This window comes from Leucoraja erinacea, chromosome 16 (assembly GCF_028641065.1).
Source record: "Leucoraja erinacea ecotype New England chromosome 16, Leri_hhj_1, whole genome shotgun sequence".
NCBI lineage: Eukaryota > Metazoa > Chordata > Chondrichthyes > Rajiformes > Rajidae > Leucoraja > Leucoraja erinaceus.
The window spans coordinates 24,364,802-24,388,904 of NC_073392.1; the positions used below are offsets into that span (position 1 = coordinate 24,364,802).

General features: G+C 53.0%; 1 protein-coding gene across 1 annotated transcript in view; it reads right to left on the reverse strand.

The window, feature by feature from the left end:
• The window catches only part of LOC129704644 (sodium- and chloride-dependent creatine transporter 1-like), a 35,182-nt gene extending 11,308 nt beyond the window's left edge, over positions 1-23,874 (reverse strand). Inside the window, 7 exon segments of the mRNA XM_055647906.1 lie at positions 1,123-1,255; positions 2,201-2,211; positions 2,214-2,470; positions 3,539-3,670; positions 17,132-17,374; positions 19,385-19,480; positions 23,607-23,874. Of these exon segments, the coding sequence (XP_055503881.1) occupies positions 1,123-1,255; positions 2,201-2,211; positions 2,214-2,470; positions 3,539-3,670; positions 17,132-17,374; positions 19,385-19,480; positions 23,607-23,634 (900 nt within the window). The 5' untranslated portion in view covers positions 23,635-23,874.
• Positions 23,875-24,103: the final 229 nt, after the last annotated feature.

A 24,103-nucleotide genomic window follows, 5' to 3' on the forward strand; every position in this document is an offset into this window, starting at 1 on the left:
AGGGCCTTCTACAAGCCTACTCCCCCCACCCCCAGGTAAGCATGTCCCCCGGCATGCCCACCCCTCTCTGTCCATGCCCCAACCATTTGTTCCTGGACTGGAGGCATTCCTATTGACCTCGTGCTCCTGACAATGGGGTAACCGTGATCTTTTCAATAATTAAACCAAGGTGTCCGAGAAGATTCGCGAGGCATATCCGCGAGGATTCTCTCTCACGTCTCCAGAGGCGCTACAGGAAGTATTCTGACGGGATGTATCTCAGGCCGGTGTGGTCACTGCTCTGTTCTTGTCCACCTGAACCCGCAGGGAGTGGTGGACACAGCCCAACCCATCGCAGGTTCGACACTTCCTTCCATCCGGTTCATCTTCACTGTGCGTGGCACCAGGAAGGCTGGAAGTTCCGTCAAGGACGCCAGGCATCCTGGACATTCCCTTTTCCTTCTTCTACCGTCTGGGAGAAGACACAGGAGCTTGAAAGCCCAAACGTCCAGCTCAGAAACAGGCCCTTCAGCCCAACTTGGCCATGCCGACCAAAATGTCCCATCTGCACCAGTCCCACCTGCCTGCTTTTGGTCCATATCCCTCCTATCCATGTACCCGTCCAAATGTATTTTAAATGTTGTGTTAGTACCTGCCTCAACTACATCCTCTGGCAGCTCGTTCCATGCACCCACCACCCTCTGTGTGAAAAAAAAAATTGCCCCTCAGGTTCCTATTAAATCTTTCCCCTCTGACCTTAAACCCATGTCCTCTGATTCGTGATACCTCTACTTTGGGTAAATGACTCACCCTATCTATTCCCTTCATGATTTTATCCACCTCAATAAGATCAGCCCCCAGCCTCCTGCGCTCCAAGGAATAAAGTCCCAGGCCTTTTTTCAGAGATTACACAGACACTGATTAGTCTACACAACAAGCATGTGCACGAGACCACATAATTCATTCAATGTTAGCACTGCCACTCATTCAGGTAATAGTTCACAATGACAGTGGTACGTGGGAGAGTACACTGAGTGATTCTGCCACCTATGCTTGTGTGTGTGTGGGATATTGAATAACACAGAGTGTAACCCTGGCAGGAAGCTGTGTACTGTGGACACGCAGGCATGCGCTGTCTCATACCTTCCCCGTTGACTTCACGCCCTTCCAGATGCAGAAGTAGACGATGACCCAGGTGGCAAGGACACAAAGCAGCATCTGCCAGTGGATGGTGCCCAGCTGGTCGATCCCATCCGAGATCCTCAGCACCCTCCTCCTACACACAGGAACGTCGGCGTTAGACCACCCCCTCCGCACCCCGTGCGCGGCCAGGACACGGTGTGTGGCATCAGACCCACCGGGGGATTCGACGGTGCGGGGAGAGAGCGAAGGGGCGGTGTAGAGGGAGCTTCACTCTGTGTCTGACCCTGGGGTGTGTGATGGGATAGTGTGGGGAGGAGCAGACATAGTCTCTGTGGGATGGGGGCTACGGGTGTGGGGGGAATGGGCCAGGGGTCTGTGGAATGGGGGGGGTACAGGTGGGGAGGGGGGGAGGGGGTGGGGGAGGGGCCATGGGGTGGGGGTTGGGGAGGCGTGGGGGGAGGGGGGGTTTGGGTGTGGGGGAGGGGGTACGGGTGTGGGGGGGGGGGGGGTTGGGGTGTGGGGGTAGAGGGGGGGCTACGGGGTGTGGGGGGGGGGTTTGGGGTGTGGGGGATGGGGCTCTACGGGGGGGGGAGGGGGGGTTTGGGTGTGGGGGGTACGGGTGTGGGGGGGAGGGGGAGGGTCTGGGGGGCTACTGGGTGTGGGGGTGTGGGGGTACGGGTGTGTGGGGGAGGGGGGTACTGGGGTGTGGGGGTGGGGGGGGGGGGTACGGGGTGTGGGGGGAGGGGGTACGGGTGTGGGGGAGGGGGTACGGGTGTGGGGGTACGGGGGTGGGGGGGGCTACGGGTGTGGGGGGGGGGGGTACGGGTGTGGGGGAGGGGGTACGGGTGTGGGGGAGTGGGGGGGGGGGTGGGGGGGGGGTGTGGGGGGGGGGGGTACGGGTGTAGGGGGGGGTGTGTGTGGGGGAGGGGGCGGGTGTGGGGGAGGGGGGGGGGTGGGGGGGGGGAACGAGCCACGGGTGTCTGTGGGACGCGGGGGCGAGTAGAGGTGTGGGGGAGGGGGGATATGGGTGTGGGGGGGGGGGGGGGTGGGGGGAGGGGGAATGGGTGGGGGGACTCACTCCCAGAACTCGGAGGGGGGGGGGGGATGGGCGGCGACCGTTTGTTTGCCAGCTCGTGGCAGCCGGCGCTGAAGTTGCCGGCGGTCCTGTTGTAGCATTGACTGTGCCGGAAGTCCTCGGTACATTCCGGAGTGTTCCAGGAGTTGCCGCAGGTGGCCCAGGGCAGGTTGTTGGTGAAGGAGTGGACGAGATAGTAGAGGCCCCAGGCAAGCACCATGATGTAGTAAGTGTTGCAGAAGAAGACAATCACCATGGAGGCAAAGCCAAGACCTGGGGAGGCAGAGAGTTGTGGACGCAGCCCAGACCATCACACAAACCAACATTCCCTTCCATCCACTCCATCTACACTTTATGCTGCCTCGGCAAGACCACCAGCTTAATCTAGTGCCTGTTTCACCCGGACACCTCCTCCTCCCCTCTTCCATCAAGCAAGAGGTACAGAAGTGTGAAAACACACACCTCCAGATTCAGGGGAAGTTTCTTCCCAGCTATTATCAGGCAACTGAACCATCCTATCACCAACGGGAGAGTCCCGACCTCCCATCTACCTCATTGGAGACCCTCGGGCTATCTTTAATCGGACCATGTTATCTTTATCTTGCACCAAACATTATTCCCTTTATCCTGTATCTGTACACGGTGGACGGATGGATTGTAATTGTATCATCTTTTCACTGACTGGATAGCCTGCAATAAAAAAAGCTTTTCACTGTCCCCCAATATACCTGACAATAATAACAATAAAAAAATAAAATAAGATGAGAGTCACACAGCACGGAAACAGCCAACATGCGCCATATAATTCAGTCTCACCTGCCCACATTTGGCCCGTATCCTTCTAACCTTTCCTATCCCTGTACCTGTCCAAGTGTCTTTTAAATGTTCTTATTGTCCCAGCCTCAACTAACTCCTCTGGCTGCTCGTTGCCCCTCAGGTTCCTAATAAATCATTCACCTCTCACCTTAAACCTGTGTCTTCTGGTTCTTGATTCCCCAACCCTGGGTAAAAGACTGGATTCACCCTATCTAATCCCCTCATACACCTCTATAAGAACACCTCTCAGCCTCCTATTATGCGTTATTTCTTTAAACGCTACCCAGGTGATAAGGGAGATATCCTTCTGCCCACCAGTCCCTTTAGACACCTGTTTAAGGTGAAAATGGAGTGGGCACAAGGTGCATGTCACAATATGACACATGACAGCCCACACATTAACACACGGTGCCATTCACACGCCACCACGCAGTGTAGAGTGTAACGCCACTCATCCATACTCCCACCGATACACCCTCCCCCACCCCCAGGGGCTCCTGTGTGTCAGGCAAGTGAGCTACTCACCTTTGAAGAGAGGTGCAATGTTCCAGGCACCGACTCCGCCTTGCTTCATGAACTGTCCCAGTGCGATCTCCAGGAAAAAGACTGGTATCCCTCCCACCAACACAATCAGCAGGTATGGGATGAGGAAGACTCCTGGCAGAGAGGGAGGGCAAGCAGAGACAGGCGTGAGTGCAGGATCAGTGAGCATGTGGGTCAGAGAGCACAGGGTCAGTGAGCACAGGGTCAGTGAGCACGGGGTCAGTGAGCACGGGGTCAGAGAGCACAGGGTCAGAGGGCACAGGGTTTAGACACATCCCATCCCCCGCACCCTATAATACATGGTATTTAAGAGGCTTTTGGGCACATGGATATAGAGGGATTGGAGGGATGTGGATCACGATCAGACAGAGGACATTAGTGTAACTGGGCATCATGTTTGACATGGACATTGTGGGCTGAAGGGCCTGTTCCTGTGCTGCTCTATGGTCTTATCATTAAGGGGCATTTAGACTCCCTCTTCCCCCCCTCTCGGGCAAAAGGTACTGAAATGTGAAAACACACACCTCCAGATCCAGGGACAATGTATTCGCAGCTGTAACCAGGCAACTGAACCATTCTACCACAACTGGAGAATGGTCCTGACCTCCCGTCTACATCGCTGGAGACCCTCGGATTATCTTTGATCGGATTTTCCTGGACTTTACCTTGTACAAAATGTTATTTCTTTATCATGTATCTACCTATACACTGTGAATGGTTTGATTGTAATCATGTAATCTTTCCGTTGACTGGTTAGCACGCACGCAACAAAGGCGTTTCACTGTACCTCGGTATATGTGACAATAAACTGAAACTGTGGAATTTGTTTAATTTGACATCATGGTCAACATGGAGGAGAGGAGGGGGAGGCGCTTGGACAGGTGCTGGCAGGGTGGGGGGGGGGGTGGCTGGCTGCGACCGGGCTGGGGACCGGGGAGGGGGAGGGGTGGAGCCGTTCACAGACGGGCTGGGGCCGGGGTCTGACACACCCGCCCATTGCGAGGCGCTCCCGTGGGAACGCTGCTGCCGCCGCCCCACTCCATTCAAAGCCGCCTCTAATCCAATTATAGCTGGCGGGGAGAGGGGGGCAGCGACCCGCACCAGGACTGGTCCCAGAGCAGCCGAGACGGGGCCTGGGCGTGATCGCTGCCTGGGGTGGAGGTCAACTTGAGGTGGTGGATGGGGGGAACAGAGAGCTCCGCACCGGGGAATCCCCCGTCACATGGGGGGCATTTACAAAGGGGAGAGTGGGAGAAACAGCAAGCGAGAGGGGGTGTGGGCTTAGTTCCCGCCGATGAGGCCACACACCAGTATCCAGGCAACAACGCAACAGGAATCTCATTCCCGGCCGGCTAGACTTGAACCCTCACCTCAAGCACGTTTAATATTCCTGCTCATTGTCTGCATGTAAAACTAAACCCACAGCCCCACTCCCTCCCCACACCCCTGTATGTCCCCACACTATTCCCACACCCCTGTATGTCCCCACAGCCCCACTCTCTCCCCACACCCCTGTATGTCGCCCCCACTCTCTCCCCACACCCCTGTATGTCCCCACACTAATCCCACAGCCCCACTCTCTCCCCACCCCACCCCTGTGTGTCCCCACACCACCCCACAGCCCCACCCTCCATATATGTAGATAGATTATGGATTTATGCAAAAGCTCCAGGGTTTTTACTTCCTCGTTATTAACTGGGACTTGTTTAATGCCAAGAGGCTTAGACCAGGCACAATTTGTTAGGTGTACCCAAAGGGTTTCCCGAAATGACGTGGACAGTCCGATTTAAGGAGGGACCAGTAGGTCCTTGTCTAGGGAAGCAAGCCTGGCTTACAGGGAGTTTTCAGATAGTTATGAATAAGGATAGGTCTGTGTTTCTGTAGTTTATTTGGGGAAAGGCAGATTACAACATTAGTCAGAGCTCGGGAGAGTAAATTGGGAGCTGATGTCAGTGACATGTGGGGAAAAGACACAAAGTGCTGGAGTAACTCAGCGGGTGAGGCATCTCTGGAGAACATGGACAGGTGACGTTTCGGACCAGGCCCGCAAGGATGCTGTAATACTCCCGACGGTCCGGTCAAATTCAGCTCCAACTCCATCTACGAGTTTGCAGTGGACTGGATCACAAACAATGACGAGATGGAGTACAGGAGACAGAATTAAATATAGAAGTTGCAAATATAGGTCATGTTGCAGTTGTATAAGAGGTGTTGAGGACACATTTAGAGTATTGTGTTCAGTTCTGGTCACCATGTTATAGGAAAGATATTGTCAAGCTTGAAAGGGTTCAGAGAAGATTTTCGAGGATGTTGCCGGGACTCGAGGGACTGAGTTTAGGGAGACGTTGAGCAGGCTACGATTTTATACCTTGCCGTGCAGGAGGATTAGGGGTAATCTTACAGAGGTGTACCAAATCATGAGAGGAATAGATTGGGTACACACAGTCTTTTGCCCAGAGTAGGGGGATCAAGAACAAGATAACATAGGTTTAAGGTGAGGTGAGGAGAACGATTTAATGGGAACCTGAGAGGTTGCTTATTTACACAAAGGTTGGTGTGTGTGTGGAACGTGCTGCCAGAGGAGGTAGTTATGGCAGTTACTATTGCAACATTTAAGAAACATTTAGACAGCTACATGGATAGGACAGGTTTAGAGGGATTTGGGTCAAATGCAGGCAGGTGGGACTAGTGTAGATGGGGCATGTTGGTTGGTGTGGGCAGTTTGGTCCGAAGGACATGTTTCCATGCTGTGTGACTCTATGTAAGAACTTAGTGACATGGTGTCAGGACAACAATCTCTCCCTCGATGTCAGTGAGGGGAAGGAACTAGTTATTGACCAGGGAAGGTGGTGGGGAACTTGTCCCCATCAGCATCAATGGTGGTGAAGTGGAGATGGTCGAGAGCTTCAAGTTCCCAGGTGTAAACATCACCAACAATCTGTCCAGGACCAACGACATTGAGGCTACGGACATGAAACCACATCAACACTTCCAATCTACCTCATTGTGGCACTTACACTTTTTTCTTTTATCTGCAAGTTCTCAGTAGCTATAACAGCTCTGCAGATTTTGATTGTGATCATGTATGGTATAATTTGACTGGATAGCATGCAAAGTATCTCACTGTATCTCGGTACATATGACAACAATAAGCCAATAGCATAGAGGCAACTCACACACACTCTCGAGGGTAATTAGTGATGCAATCAATTCTCACCAGCGGAAACCACCGCGAGTTGTGGATGTAGCCCAGTCCATCACACAGACCAGACTCCCCACCATCGACTCCATCTACACTTCACGCTGCCTCGGGAAAGCAGCCAACATCATCAAAGTCTTGTCTCACCCCTGCCATACCCTCTTCTCCCCGCTCCTGTCTGACAGATGGTTCAGAAGCTTGAAGGTGTACACCACCAGACTCAGTAACAGCTTCTTCCCCTCTGTTATCAACCTTCTGAACAGACCCTCCATAAGCTAGGGCACTGTTCGATTCACCTCTACCCCATTGCAGACATTGGACTTTGTCTTTAGAACTGGTGCATGACAATGCGACAGGGCGGCACGGGGGCGCAGCAGTAAAATTGCTGCCCTGCAGCGAATGCAGCACCAGAGACCCGGGTTCGATCCTGACTACGGGTGCTGTCTCAATGGAGTTTGTACATTCTCCCTGTGACCTGCGTGCGTTTTCCTCGGTTTCCTCCCACATTCCAAACACGTCCAAGTGTGTAGGTTAATTGGCTTGGTAAATGTAAAAATTATCCCTAGTGGGTGTAGGATATATAGGGATCGCTGGTCGGCGCGGACCCAGTGCGCCAAAGGGCCTGTTTCTGCGCTGTATCGCAAAACCAAACTAAACAAATGCCGAGAACTGTATTCTGCAATCTGTATCTTCCACATTGCTCTGCCCATTGTACTTGAGTTTGAATACTGTTGTATTTATGTGCAGCATTATCTGATCTATCTGGGTAGCTTGCAAAACAAAGCTTTACACTGTACCTCGGTACTCGTGACAATAATAAATCTGAACATAAAAAATGCTGGTCCTGGCGGTGATGTCCAGAATTAAGCGAGAGGTACCTGGCTCCAGGTGAGGGAAGACTCAACTGATGCCACAGCAGAAGGATGAGGCAGGAATGTCCAGCCAGCTTCTGACGGTACTGACCACGACTGACCACGGGGGCCAAGGCACAAGGTAAGGGTTTCACTGACCGATATTTGAGTGGCGCATTTTAATATCAAATCCTCTGCTGCCATTTGATTTTTAATTTAGTAAAGCTGCAAATAATCGTCTCAGAGGATTTATCTCCTGTTGTAATCCAGCAGAATCGCTGATGATAAAGCCTCGGCCGGTGGAGATTCAGGTGAGGATCACGGTGACCCATGACCCACATCCCTGCACCTAAACCTGGTCCAGGTCATCCGAGAGTGGAGTCACCCCCACTGACCCCCCACCCCCACCCCGCACTGGCAGCACTACTGAGGGAGGGGCCGTACTGGGGACAGAGGTCACACCATCTCTGGAGCTGGGAGATTTAATGGGGAATACTGGGAGACGGAGACTGTGTGAGTGATGGGTACTGACCTCCTGGTTGTGACCTACACCCTCTCCATGTGACTTGACATAAAGTTAAATGCAGCACAGAAACAGGCCCTTCGGCCCAAATCCCCAATGCCAACTAAGATGCCCACATCCACGTTAGTCCCACCTGCCCACTTTTGGCCATATTCTTCTCAATGTTTCCTATCCATGTATTTGTCTAAGTGTCTTTTAAATGTTGATACTGTACCTGCCTCAACTAACTGTTCTAGCAGCTTGTTCCATATACCCTCTGTGTGAAAAAGTTGCCCCCCCCCAGGTTTCTATACGACACTGGTCGTGTGATGGGGCTGTGTAGAGGATGGGGGATGAGTGGGGAATTGTGAGAGAGAAAGAGAGAGGTAGGGAGTCAGAGAGAGAGAGAGAGAGAGACACACACAGAGACAGACAGAGAGACAGACAGAGAGATAGAAAGAGAGAGAGGCAGAGAGTGAGAGAGAAACAGGGAAAGGGAAAAGGTGAGAGAAACATGAGAGAGACGGACAGAGGAGAGAAACAGAGAGAGAGAGAGAGAAAGAGAGGGAAGCAGAGGAGAGAGAGGGGGCCAGGCAGTGAGTGTGTGTCAGTGAAGGGCAGCTGCAAGGAGACCAGTGAAGCGTGTGAGGTATTTATTACCATCACGAGCTGCGGGTGGCAGGGCTGCGTTACTGCAGTGCATGCGATGAATGTGGTGCAGTGTGGGAGGTCGGTCGCAGTCGGAGTCTCACCCCTTCCTGTACTGCTGCATCCAGCCTGCTCTGTGTTTGGGTGTCTGACACACAGCGGCCACTGGATGCCTGGACCAGGCAGGGTCTGGGGGCGAGGGTCAGGGGTCAGGGGTCGGCCCATGCTCTGAACACTCGCAGGCACCTTAGCTCAGAAGCGAGTCAGGATTTCTGCTCACGTCCCACTGCAGGCAAACTGCTGCCGTGCAAACTGCATCACTGCCTGCGTTGCTGCAGCTGCAGTGGTGCGTGTGAGCTGGTGTGGGAGAGCACGCCGGTGCGAATGTACATACATGACTACTCAAACGTCCCGGTCTCACTGCGTGTGAGAGTGCACACGTGTGTGTGAGAGAGAGTGTGTGTGAGAGAGAGTGGATGAGTGTGGGTGAGAGTGTGTGAGTGTGTGAGTGAGAGGTGGCTGTGTGCGTGTGTGTGTGTGCGTGCGTGTGTGTGCGTGTGTGTGTGTGCGTGCGTGAGTGTGTGTGAGTGTGAGAGAGCGTGTGTATGTGACAGAGAGAGCCTATGTTTAAGCATGTGTAAGAGAGTATGCATGTGGAAGAGAGAGCGAGGGAGAATGTGTGTGTGTGAGTGCGTGTGTGAGTATGGTTCCCTACTATTACAGCTAACAATTTATTGTATTATTGATTACTATATATTTATCTGTGTGTTATTGTGCTAACAGGCCTGTTATACTACAGCAAGTAAGAATTTCATTGTCCCATTGCCGATACAGATGACAATTAAACACTCTCGACTCTTGCCTCTCCTCCTCACTCACCCCATGATCACGTATCCCAGCTCCAACCCACAGCACAGGAAGGAGAGCTTCCAAGCCCCTGCCAACACCAATTAAAATTCACTGTGCCACAAAAATAAATCCAAACATCTTCTCCACTCCACCTGTACATTCCCAGTAACTCCCGGGTGTGTAGAGGGAGTGTCACTCTGTGCCTGACCTCTGTTCTGAGAGTGTGACAAGGGATAGTCACAGAGCTTGGCAAACAATGCAAGTTTTATTTGCCTGCATTTGGCCAAATCCCTCTAATATATATTCATTTATCTGTTCAAATGTTGTTTAAAAGTCAGAATTGTCTCCACTCCTACAGCTTCCCCAGGCAGCTCGTTCCAGGTATGGACTACCCTCCGAGTGAAAAAGTTGCCCCTGAGGTCCCTCTTAAATCTCTCCCCACTCACTTTAATCATGTGCCAAAATCATCAAAGACTTGTCCCACCCCGGTCATTCCTTCTTCTCACCGCTCCCGTCCGGCAGAAGGTACAGAAGCTTGAAAACTCGCACCACCAGCCTCAGGAACAGCTTCTTCCCCTCTATTATCAAGCTTTTGAATGGTCTTTCCGTAAACTAGGGTGCTGTCCGAATCACCTCGACCCCATTGCGGACATTGGACTTTGTCTCTGAAACTGGTGAGCAACAATGCTGAGAACTATATTCTGCACTCTGTATGTTTCTCTTTGCTCTACCTGTTGTACGTGAGTTTCACTTGATAGTATTTATGTCTAGTAATATCTGACCTGTTTGGACAGCATACAAAACAAAGTGTATCACTATACCTCGATACAAGTGACAATAATAAACATGAGCCTGCCCTCCAGTTTCACGAGCCTCTCCCCTGGGGGATGGAGAGAGGCTCTGTGTGAGTGGGAGGGTCGTGGGCCTGATGTGGGGGTGGCAGTGAGTGATGGTGGATGGTGCAGCTGCCCCCCGCAGTGGTGGGGAAGGGAGGAGGAGTGACTGAGACGCAGAGGTCTGGGAGGATTAGCTTCCTCTGGGATTACCGAGAGCAATGCGTCACAGCTGACGGCAGTCACGAGGGCTGGGTCTGACGCAGGCAGCTGTGAGCTGAATTAATGCAGAGCCGCGGACTGCCTGCTCCCCCCCACCCCATCTACCCCCCACCCCCCCCTACCCCCCACCCCCACCCCACTAACCTCCCACCCCACCCCATCAACCCCTCCCCCCACCCCATCTAACCCCCCACCCCCACCCCACTAACCCCCCACCCCCACCCCACCCCACTAACCCATAACCCCAACCCCCACCCCCACCCCATCTACCCCTAACCTCCCACCCCCACCCCATCTACCCCCACCCCCACCCCACTAACCCATCACCCCCCCCCCCCCCCCAAGCCCTCCCGACAGGGGCCAGGGGCTCTGCATCAGGACCCCTACACAGTCATCCCCACTACATCGTCCCTCACACTAACCCGTCCCCGTGCCCGGTACAGATACATGCTCTCCCTGGCAGGCAGTAACCAGGCATCCCCCTCAACACCCAGAGCCCGGCAAGGATGCCTGTCAGCCCATCGAGTCCATCCTCGAATGCTCCCCCCCAACTTCCCAATTACAATCTCCCTCCAGATCCTCAATGACCCCCCCCCCCCCCCCCCCCCCACCCTGACCATGTGGTCAGACCCCCACCACTCACTTGTCACACGGCCCACACAGAAACAGGTCCTCCATGCCAACCAAGGTACCCAGCTGAGCATCTCCCATCTGAATCAGCAGCTTGTAAATGCGGAAACAAGGAACTGCAGATGCTGGTTTACACAAAAGACACAAAGTGCTGGAGTAACCCAGTGGGTCAGACAGCATCTCTGGAGAACATGGGCAGGTCATGTTTCGGGTCGGGATGGATCAGTCTCAAGAAGGTTCCTGACCCGAAGTGCCACCTATCCATGTTCTCCAAAGATGCCGCCTGATCCACTGAGTTACTCCGGCATTTTGTGTGCTTTAAAATGTTGTTATTGTCCCTACAAAACTACCTCCATTGGCAGCTCGGTCCATGTTTGGTTAGGTTTAGTTTATTGTCACGTGTACCAAGGTAGTGAAAACCTTTTTGTTGCTTGCTATCCACTCAGACTATACATGATTACAATCAAGCCATCCACAGTGTACAGATACAGGATAAAGGGAACAATGTTTAGTGCAAGATAAAGTCCAGCTCCAAGGAATAAAGTCCAAAGCTGCCCAACCTCTTATGTTATGTACAATGTGTCTGTGTATGTGTCTGTGTGTGTGTGTCTGTGTGTGTCTGTGTGTGTGTGTGTGTGTGTGTGTGTCTGTGTGTGTGTGTCTGTGTGTGTGTCTGTGTGTGTGTGTGTGTGTGTCTGTGTGTGTGTGTCTGTGTGTGTGTCTGTGTGTGTGTGTGTGTGTGTGTGTCTGTGTGTGTGTCTGTGTCTGTGTGTGTATGTGTCTGTGTCTGTGTGTGTGTGTGGCTGTGTGTGTGTCTGTCTTTTGTGTGTGTGTGTGTGTTTGTGTGTGTGTGTGTTTGTGTGTGTGTCTCTCTGTGTATGTCTGTGTCTGTGTGTGTGTGTGTCAGTGTGTGTGTGTGTGTGTGTGTGTGTGTCAGTGTGTGTCTGTGTGTGTCTGTATGTGTCTGTGTGTGTGTGTCTGTGTGTATGTGTCTGTGTGTGTGTGTGTGTGTGTGTGTGTGTGTCTGTGTGTGTGTGTCAGTGTGTGTGTCTGTGTGTGTGTGTCAATGTGTGTGTGTGTCTGTGTGTGTGTGTGTGTCTGAGCCGGTGATGCGGCAGCAGGCCTGGATCTCACCGTACAAGAACTTATGACAATAAACCTGACTATAACTTCAGCCCCTCGAGTCCTGGCAATATCCTGATGAAACTCTTCTTCACTCTGTCCAGCACCTTCCCTGGAGCAGTCGAAGGCTTCATAGGAACTCGAGGGGCAACTGATTTTTACACTGAGGATGGTGGGTGTATGGAACGAGCTGCCAGAGGAGGTAGGTGAGGCAGGTACAGTAACATTTAAAAGACATTTGGACAGGTGCATACATAGGGACGGTTCAGAGCGTTGTGCGGGCAGCTTAGACTGGGCGTTGTGGTTGGCGTGGACGGGTTGGGCCTGATCCTGTGCTGTGTGACTCTAAGTAAATCCCAACACAGAAACAGGGCAGGGTCCTGTCTAAGTCAATAGCAAAGTTCATTGTTAGCACACAGGCTGAGGAGGAAACGTTTCACACAGGGTGGAATGCAGGAGACATAAAGGCATAGCTTTAATGTGAGATGGACAGTTTAAAGGAGACGTGTGGGGCAAGTTCAGCCCAAGTTTCTGTTTCAAACATGATGCCGTCAAACTCATCTCCTTTGCCTGCATGTGATCCTTATCCCTCCATTCCCTGCACATCCATTAAACCTCTCAAATACACCACCATCCCATCTGCCTCCACCACCACTCGACAGTGTGTTGCAGGCCCCCACCACCATCTGTGTAAAATAACTGCACATCTCCTTTAAACTATGCTCCTCACTTTAATGCAATGGCCTCTCGTCTGACATTTCCACCCTGGGAGAAAGGTTGTGACTGTCTACCTTGTGTATGCTCAGAGCAGGTGACAGCTGTGGCAGGAGGTTGTATCTCTGAAGTGGGCAAGGTATGGCTGAGTCAGAAGCCCATTGTGTGCCTGTGCCAGAGGCTGGTGATGTCAATGACTACTAGTAAAGCTGCTGCCTCAGCACCAGAGGCCCCAGGTTCCATCCTGACCTCCGGTGGTGTCTGTGTGGAGTTTCCCTGTGATCCTGTGGGGTTATTCCGTGTGCTCCATTTTAATTGGCCCCTCTAAGATGCCCCTAGTGTGTAGGGAGTGGGTGTGAAAGTGGGATAATATTGAACAAGAGTGAACGGGTGGTCAGTTGTCGGTGTAGACTCGATGGGCTGAAGGGCCTGTTTCTGTGCCGTGTCTTTAAACTAACTCTGGGACCAGGAGCCTGCACGCGGAGCTGTCTCACTGCAGAACTATGTGCCGTGGAGGCCAGGCTGATGTGGATCTGTGGGAGGTGAGAGTTGTGCTGACGAGGCAGTACAGATAATGGCTGCCTGTGTCCTCCCGCGTGGCTCCACCTCGATTCACCAGCGACTGTGGCTCCAAGTGTCTGCTCACATCCTCTAATAGAACACTACAACAGGCCCTTCGGCCCACAATGTCAGTGCTGAACATGATGCCAGGTTAAACTAATCCCCTCAACCTGCACCTGATTCATTTCCCTAGCGTCTATACACTGTAAATGGCTCGATTGTAATCATGTATTGTCTTTCTGTTGACTGGATAGCACGCAACAAAAGCTTTTCAGTGCCCCTTGGTACACATGACAATAAACTAACCTGAAACAGAATTGAAACTGATCCATATCCTTGCGGGGGAGGGATGTTATTTATTATTGTCGCCTGCTCCAAGACCTTTATCTGTGTAATTTCTATGTAAACATAGTGTACATGAGTACAGGGGGAGCTGAAGAAGGCCCCCCCCGCCTCCGCCACTCCACCCCCCAAGAGGGTGGTTGGTCAGGACGCAGTGCCTGAGGGGGTGATGTAGGCTGAGACTCACAGCATCTCAGTAGCTGAACCGGACTTGAATCACGGAGGTAAAACTCAATGGGATTAGTGCAGATGTAGGGACAAAGAACTGCAGATGCTCGTTAATACACAAAAGGACACAGTGCTGGAGTAACTCAGCGGGTCGGAAAACATCTCTGGAGAACGTGGACAGGTGTCGTTCTGGGTTGAGTCTGAAGAAGGGTCTTGACCCGAAATGTCGCCTGTCTATGTTCTCCAGGATTAGTGCAGATGGCCGGTACAGGCACCGTGGACCAAGGGGCTGGCTCTATGCATGCCTGTGTCTCTATAACACTAGGAGAGAGGCCAGCATTTTGTGAGCAGTGTGGGAGCGTTGGGATGTGGTTGCAGAGAGCACGGTTCCAGCGGCCATCAAAACACGGCAAGGTTGCACGTCCACATGCCTCGTGAACATCGCTAAAGGACAAAGGAGGCCAGTTTGTGTGCACGCTGCTTACTCCCACTGCTCACTAACAAGGGCTCTCTGCAGCCTCACTCTGTTCAATTATTCATTCCACTCGACAGCAGGAGGCAGGGAGTGACGTCAGGCTACACGTAACACTGTCATTGGAGGATTCTGCTCTGAACAAGATGCCACTTTAGTCATCCCCTCTGCCTGTCCGCGGCCCGTATCTCCCCTTCTCCTGCGGGTCACAGGGACTCTCTCTCTCTCTCTCCCTGCATACCTTCATGCTTCACATAGATCCATACAATATCCTCGCATTCTCCTTTATCTTACTTGGTTTCCCCTAACCCATCAGACTATTTAACTTTACAACCTCCAATCTCAGAACTCCACAGACTATTATTGTACTATGATTGTTTGTTTATTTTTTATGTGTGCGGGTGTGTGTGTGTAAATCGAATATAGATACAAAATTCTGGAGTAACTCAGCAAGACAGGCAGCATCTCTGGAGTGAAGTGATGTGTGTGTGTGTGTGTGTGTGTGTGTGTGTGTGTGTGTGTGTGTGTGTGTGTGTGTGTGTGTGTGTGTGTGTGTGTGTGTGTGTGTGTGCGGGTGTGTGTGTGTGTGTGTGTGTGTGTGTGTGTGTGTGTGTGTGTGTGTGTGTGTGTGTGTGTGTGTGTGTGTGTGTGTGTGTGTGTGTGTGTGTGTGTGTGTGCGGGTGTGTGTGTGTGTGTGTGTGTGTGTGTGTGTGTGGGTGTGTGTGGGTGTGTGTGTGTGGGGGTGTGTGTGTGTGGGTGTGTGTGGGTGTGTGTGTGTGTGTGCGGGTGTGTGTGTGTGTGTGTGTGTGTGTGTGTGTGTGTGTGTGTGTGTGTGTGTGTGTGTGTGTGTGTGTGTGTGTGTGTGTGTATGTGTGTGTGTGTGTGCGGGTGTGTGTGCGTGTGTGTGTGTGTGTGTGTGTGGGTGTGTGTGGGTGTGCGGGTGTGTGTGTGTGTGTGTGTGTGTGTGTGTGTGTGTGTGTGTGTGTGTGTGTGTGTGTGTGTGTGTGTGTGTGTGTGTGTGTGTGTGTGGGTGTGTGTGTGTGTGAGTGTGTGTGTGTGTGTGTGTGTGAGGTGGGGTGTGTGTGTGTGTGTGCGGGTGTGTGTGTGTGTGTGTGTGGGTGCGGGTGTGTGTGTGTGTGCGGGTGTGTGTGTGTGTGTGTGTGCGGGTGTGTGTGTGTGTGTGTGTGTGTGTGTGTGTGTGTGTGTGTGTGTGTGTGTGTGTGTGTGGGTGTGTGTGTGTGTGTGTGTGTGTGTGTGTGTGTGTGTGTGTGTGTGTGTGTGTGTGTGTGTGTGTGTGTGTGTGTGCGCGCGAGTATATACATACACTAAACTTTTTTCTCATTTATTATATTGTTTCCAGTGTCCTATGTTTAAATATTCTGCTGTGCTGCTGCAAGTAAGAATTTCATTGTTCTACCTGGGACATATGGCAATAAAACACTCTTGATTCTTACTTCAGAGACAGGGATCCCTAAACCTACCATCTTTGTCCTTCACCCTCAGCTGTTCATTTGGGGGTGAGGGGAGTCATATGGCAGGGAAACAGGCCCTTTAGCACATCTTGTCCATGCCGACCAAATTACCACTCTGGGCTCGCCCCATGTGCCTGCATTTGGTCCATATCCCTCTAAACCCTCCCTATCCATGTATCTGTCCAAATGTCTATTAAAGGCTATAATTGCACCCACTTCTATGGCTTCCTCTGGCAGCTCGTTCCCCTGACGTCCCTCTTAAACCTCTCCCTTCTCACCCTAATCCTGTGCCCTCTAGTTTTAGAATCCTCTACCCTGTGGGGAAAAGTGTGAGTGTTTACTTTATCCGGGCCCCTTGTACACCTCAATAAGACCACCCACCAGCCCCCTACACTCCAGAGAACAAAGTCCCAGCCTATCCAACCCCTCCCTGTAACTCAAGCTCTAATGGTCCAGACAAGGGCACTGGGATTGGTGGGTGAGCCAGCAGCCAGGAGCTTTCCATGTTGTTGACTAATTTACCAAACAATTGCCATCTTCCCTCCCTCTGCAATTTTAGACTCAGTTCTGTAAGAGGGTCCCGGCCCAAAATGCCACCTGTCCATGTTCTCCAGAGATGCTGCATGTCGTGCTGAATTAATCCAGCACTTTGGGCCTATTTTGTAAACCAACACCTGTATCTACACTCTGCGCATTCACCCCATCTATTCCCATCATGATTATGTACACCTCTATATGATCACCCTCAGCCTCCTGCGCTCCTAGGAATAACGCCCTAGCCTGCCCAACCTCTCCCTGTAGCTCAGGCCCTTGAGTCATAGCAATGTGCTCGTAAAAATCCTTCCCCTCTCTTTGCAGCTGACTGACATCTTTGCTGTAGCAAGGTGACCAGAACTGAGCACAATATTCCAGGTAAGGCCTCATCAAATCACCGGACTGCAGTGAGGTGTAGTCAGAGCCGGCTGCAGGCTGTGCCAGGACGGTACTCACCACCTCCGTTCTTGTAACACAGGTAGGGAAACCTCCAAATGTTGCCCAATCCCACGGCAAAGCCGACACAGGACATGATGAAGTCCATCTGGCGCGTCCAGGTCTCCCGCTCCACCCCCGGGTATTTGATGCAACCATTGGTGACGAGGGGGGTGAGCACCGACTTGTCCTCAGGGCCGGACTCCGGGTCCACCACCAACTCGACCGGTTCCGGTTCTGGGGCAGCGGTACATCCGTACCCACCTGTAAAACACATCCGCTCACTGACCGGCACGACAGGTCGACCCGAGCCCCTCCGGAACATTCCACCCAACCTACGGGCACGGCACACCAACTCGAGCCTCTCCGGAACATTCCACCCAATCTACAGGCACAGCAGGTGGACCTGATGCCCTCTAGGGAGTGTTACAGAGCAGAGTGATCTAGTACAGGTACATGGTTCCTTGAAAGTCATGTCACAGGTAGCTAGTGTTTAAGAAAGAACTGCAGATGCTGGAAAAATCAAAGGTGGACAAAAATGCTGGAGAAACTCAGTGGGTGAGACAGCATCTATGGAGCAAAGGACTCGGTGATGTTTCGGGTCGAGACCCTTCTTCAGACCGAGTCTGAAGAAGGGTCTCGATCCGAAACGTCACCTATTCCTTTGCTCCATAGATGCTGCCTCACCTGCTGTGTTTCTCCAGCATTTCTGTCTACCTTCACAGGTAGATAGGGTGGTCAAGAATCAGCACAGCATAGAATTATAGAAGTTGGTATGTTATATTACAGCTGTACAGGACAGTGGTGAGGCCACAGTTGGAGTATTGTGTTCAGTTTCGGTCACCCTGTTATAGGAAGGATGTTGTTAATCTGGAAAAGGTGCAGGGAGATGTTCGAGGATGTTGCCAGGACTCGAGGGCTTGAGTTACAGGGAGAGGTTGGGCAGACTAGGACTTTATTCCTTGGAATGAAGGAGGCTGAGGGGTGATCTTATAGAGCTGTGTAAGATCTTGAGGGGAATAGTTAGGCTGAATGCACAGAGTCTTTTACTCAGGGGAGGGGAATCAAGGACACAGGTTCAAGGTGAGAGGGGAAAGATTTAATATGAATCTGAGGGTGGTGGGTATTTTGCCAGAGAAAGTTGTAGAAGTGGATACAATTATGATTTTTAAAAGATATTAGGACAGATATATGGCTAGGATGAGTTTAGAGGGATGTGGGCCCATTGTGTCAACTTGGTGGGCATTGACAAGGTGGGCCAAAGGGCCTGATTCCATGCTGTACAGCTCTGTGACTACGGGAGAGGGAACATGATCATGGAGAAGGGATTGGGGTGGAACCAATGGGCGACTCTGGTAGAGAGTTAGCACAGACGTGATGGGTTGAATGGCCTGCTTCTGTGCTGTAATTGTTCTCTGAGGAAATGAAATGAAGGAGGGATAAGTGAGCCTACATCAGAGAATTGTCCCCAGCACCGGGCGTCCATTACATTCACATCCCTGTCTATTGAGTGTCAATACTCCTGGGACTCCCTCAAAGGGCAGAAGGAGCATTCAGGTGGGATAGAAACATAGAAAATAGATGGAGGTGTAGGCCATTCGGCCCTTAGAGCCAGCACAGGATGAGGGAGGACCTCATAGAAACTTACTGAATAGTGAAAGGCCTAGATAGATTGGATATGGAGAGGATATTTCCACTAGTGGGAGAGTCTAGGACCAGAGGGCACAGCCTCTAATGAAAAGGCCGTACCATTAGAAAAGAGATGAGGAGGAATTTCTTTAGCCAGAAGGTTGTGAATCTGTGGAATTCATTGCCACAGACGGGGAGGCCAAGTCATTGGGTATTTTTAAAACAGAGATTGATGGATTATTGATGGGTAAGAGTGGCAAAGGTTACAGGGAGAAGGCAGGAGAATGGTGATGAGAGGGAAAGGTAGATCAGCCATGAATGAATAGCAGGGTAGACTAGATGGGCTGAATAGTGTAATTCTGACATGGACTTTAGAGTTTAGAGATACAGCGTGGAATCAGGCCCTTCGGCCCATCGAGTCTACAACTACCAGCGATCCCCATGCACTAGGACAATTCTACACACTTGGGACAATTTGCAATTTTTACCAAAGCCAATTAACCTATAAACCTGCATATATTCCAAGTGTAGAAGGAAACGGTGGCACCCAGAGAAAACCCACGCAGTCACAGGGAGAACGTGCAAACTCCCACACCATGCACCTGACCGCCCGCCCACCCACCGCGACATGCAACCCCGGCCCACCTGTACAGGAGTCCGCAGGTTCCACTATGGGCACAGTCGCCTCAGAGCTGACGGAACTGGGCTGGAAGCAACTTGTCCTCGATCCTGAGGGACTGCCTAGGAGGAAGAAGAAGATAGAGTATAGTGAACGATCTCAAGGAGATGCAGGGAGTACAGTGAAATGGGCAGGCAGGTGGCAGATGGTGTTCAATAGGACGATGTGCAAGGACCTGCTGGTATGAATATTGCTGTGCCCGCAGGTCTGGTGTCCAGTCCCGGGCACCAGACCTCAGGAGAGATGGTCATACAGCAGGGAAACAGCCCTTTGGCCAAACTCAACCACGACTATCTAAGCTCGACCCATATGCCCGGGTTTAGCTCATACCCCTCTAAGCCTTTCCCATCTATGCACCACTCCAAATATCTTTTAAATATTATTGTACCTGCCTTAACTACCTCCTCTGGCAGCTCATTCCATACACACACCACCCTCTGTGTGAAAGTTACCTCTCAGGTTCCTATTATTTCTATCCCCTCTCACCTTAAACCTATATGCCCTGGTTCTTGATTCTCCTACTCTGCATTCACCCTATCTATTCCCCTCATGATTAAGAGCACCTGCGCTCCAAAGAATAAAGCCCTAGCCTGCCCAATCTCTCCCTGTAGCTCAGATTTACTGAAATAATTCCTGCTTTGGTTCTGTGGCCAGTCTGGAGAAACTGGGGGCTGTTCATGTTGTCCTTCAAATATTTCATTTTGATAATTTTAATTTTGAGATACAAAGCGGAAACTGTCCCTTCAGCCCATCGAGTCCATGCCGACCACCACTACACTAGCACTATTCGACATACAAAGGACAATTTACAATCTTTACCAAAGTCAATTAACCTACAAACCTGTACGTCTTTGGAGTGTGGGAGGGAACCTGAGCACCCGGAGAAAAGCCACACAGTCACGGGGAGAACGTACAAACTCACAGACAGCATCCATAGTCAGGACCAAACCCGGGTCTCTGGTGCTGTAAGGCAGCAACTCTACTGCTGCACCACTGTGCACCGCCCCTAAATATCTCTCGTGACTGTATATAAAATTATGAGTGGTATGGATAGGGTAGACTGAATCTTTTTACCAGGGTGGGAAAATCTAATTATAGAGGGCATAACTTTCAGTGAGAGGGGCAAAGTTTCAAAGAGATGCATTATGCATTTTTGTTTACATAGCCTGGGGTGGTGGTGGAGGAAGATACAATTGTGGCTTTTGGATAGGCACACGGATAAGCTGGGAATGGACAGTTAAGGGTTCTGAGAAGGGAAATAAGTGATGTTCTTGGGATCATGTTCGGCACAGACCTTGCGGACCGAAGGGTCTGTTCTTGTGCTGTACTGTTCTATGTTCCATGAGAGTTCAGAAAGCAGTATCCATTTCAGGATCTGAAGAAGGGTCTCGACCCAAAACGTCACCTATCCATGTTCTCCAGAGATGCTGCCTGACCCGCTGAGTTACTCCAGCACTTTGTGTCCTTTTGTGTATCAACCAGCTTCTGCAGTTCCTTGCTTCTTCATCCATTGCAATGGACTGGTAGGTGTGAATGGATTAGAGGCGGCGGTGAGAAGATCTGGTGGATTTATTTAAAAACTGTGACTGCTGTGGAGATAATGGATGTAGAGCAACCTGTCCCACTACTGGTCGGGAGGAGACGTGGGAAGAGAGTGAGGGGTGTTGGCTACTGAACCCAAGGTGAGACACAGCGAGGTGGTAGGCTGGGGAACAGCAGGGTAGGTGAGGAGAGGTGGAGGGGTCGGGCAAGACCTGCGGGAGGGAGCTGCCTGTGTTTCTCAATGGAAAGGATCTGTGGGAAGAGGGGGAGGGGAGATAATCTTGCACATTGGCCCCATCCCTCAATTCTGACTGCATGTATCTGTGCAAGTCTGTGAGAGTGCAAACGTGTGTGCAAGTCATGAAGTTAAACAGCATTTCAGTCCAACATGTCCATGCCCTCCATGTTGTTTGACTAAGCTAGCCCCATTTACTTGTGTTGTGCCCATATCCCTCTAAACCTTCCCCCTCCATTTCCCCACCTGCCCAGATGCCTTTAAATGTCACATTGGTAGGGGCACCAAGATTTGGATCCAAATGACAAATGAGCACAGATCTCTCCCTTTCCTTCCTCCTGCCCCTCTCCTCCATGTCCCTCCTACCCTCCTGCACCAATGTGGAATTCCCTGCCACAGAAGGCAGTGGAGGCCAATTCACTGGAAGTATTCAATAGAGAGTTGGATGTGGCTCTTAGGGCAAACGGAATCAAGGCATATGGGGGAAAAAAGCAGGAACGGGGTACTGATTCTGGATGATCAGCCATGATCATATTGAATGGCGGTGCTGGCTCGAAGGGCCGAATGGCCTACTCCTGCACCTATTTTCTCTGTTTCTAGGTTTCTAAGACCTCCCTCCTCAGTCAGTCCTTAAACCATTCACAATTTAGGGCACATTTGTTGAATATCTCATGAACCTTTCCTGAAGGAACATCCACGGACAGCACGGAAACTGGCCATTCGGCACAGCTCAACCATGCCGACCCAGATGACACATCCAAGCTAGTCCCATTTGCCAGTATTTGACCCATAGCCCTTCAAACTTTTCTTATCCATGTACCTATCTAAATAGTTCAAACATGGAATCAGGCACTTCGGCCCATGCTGACCATCGATCACCCGTTCACACTAGTTCTATGTTGTCCCACTTTCTCATCCACTCCCTACACACTAGGGGCAATTTACAGAGGGCCGATTAACCTACAAACCCGCACATCTCTGGGATGGGGGTTGAAATTGAAACACCCGGACGAGACCCACGGGGTCACAGGGAGAACGTGCAAACTCCACACAGACAGCACCTGAGGTCAGGATCAAGCCCGGGTCTCTGGCGCTGTGAGGCAGCTGCTCTACCAGCTACACACCCCTGGGGTCAGACACAGAGTGAAGCTCCCTCTACACCGTCCCATCACCCACAAGTGTTGCCTCGCCAACCACTGGTACAGCTAAAACAAGATGGCCCAACTCAATGCCCCGACCCATAAAGGTAACCCCCACCAAACACCTTCTTCATTACCTTGTCTACAGGTATTGGGGATGGGTGGTGGGAGGAAGGGAAAGGGGGTATGGTATTGGGATGAGAGAGTGGAGAGAGGAAGGGAGGGAGGGGGAGCGAGGGAGGGAGGGAGAGGGAGAGGATGTGACAAGGGGGTGGTGTTGGGGAGAAAGAGGGGAGACCAGGTGAGAGAGAGAAAGCGAGGGGGGAGGGGAGGAGGAAGGGGGGGGTGGATGGAGTGAGATTGGGAGGAGAGGTGGGGGGAGAGGGGCGACAAGGGGGGGGGTGGAGAGAGAGGGGGTAGATGGCGTGAGAGAGAGAGGTCACAGTAATGGCGGGGAGGAGGGGAGGGGGGGGGGGGGGGGGGGGCAGACGGCGGTGCGGCGAGGGGTCGGGGGGGGAGATCGCGGAATCAACGCCGGCCGGGGGCTGTCAGACCGAGCGGGGCACCGAGCGTAGAGGCGCCGGGACCGGAGCGGACCCAGCCGGCGCAGCACAGAGCCTAGAGCCGGCGCCGCGCTCCCTCGATCTCCCTCCCCCCACCCCCTACCTCCCCGCTCCCTCCATCCCCTTTTCCTCTCCCCCGATCTACCCCCCCCCCCCCCCTCATCATCTTCCCCTCTCCCTCTCCGCATGTGCCGCGCTTCCCTGCTCCCATAACCAGGACGCGGCGGCGGCGGAGAGAGGGGGGGGGGGGGTAGAGGAGGGAGCGGGGGAGGGAGAGAGATGTGAGGGAGAGGGTGTGTGGGAGGGGAGACCTACCCGGGGCGACAGGCATTGGGAATGAGGAGGGTGAGGGTGAGGGGGATGAGGGAGGGAGGGGGGGGGTGGTCGTGAATGGGGGGGGTCGGGGATGAGGGGGGGTGGTCGTGGATGGGGGGGGGGGGGGGGGGGGGATCGGGGGGGGGGGGGATCGGGGAGGGGGGGGGTGGATGGGGGGTCGGGGGATGGGGGGGGGGTCGTGGATGGGGGGGGGGTCGGGGTGGAGGGGGGGGGGGGTCGGGGGGGAAGGGTCGGGGTCGGGGGGGGGGGGGGGAGGATCGGGGGGGCGGGGGATCGGGGATCAGGGGGGGGGGTCGATGGATGGGGGGGGGTCGGGGATGGGGGGGAGGGTGGTCGGGATGGGGGGGGGGGGGGGGGTGTCGGGGTGACCTACCCGGGGGCGGAGGGGACGCGGAGCGCATGGTGCGATGGCGGCGCGGTCTCGGCGGCTTCAGAAACAGTCGACGAAACACTTGAAGGTTAGGCGGAAGAATCTCATGGACGCGGGGCGCCGGGAGCGGGGCAGCGGCAGCGGCAGCGGCGGCAGCAGAGCCGAGCGCGAGTGTCGAGTGAAGGCCGCCTCCCCATCAGACGCCCGCTCCCGGCGGCGAACGGCTTATCTGTGGCCGCCCGGCCGGCCCGGCCCGCCCACCGCCGCACATTGGTCCCCGCCTTGTCCGGGGGAGGGGGAGAGGGGAGGAGCGGGCATGGGGGGGGGGGGGGGGGGGGGCGGGATACCCTGGGCAGGGCAGTGAGGGGAGATGGGGAGGGACAGAGGGAGGGGGCGGGGGACCGGTGGCGGAGCCCGAGGGGTGGGGTTAGCAGTTTCGGGTCCAGGGACCGGGCGGGGCGGGCGGGCGGGCACAGAGAGGGGTCTCCGGGCGAGCTCTG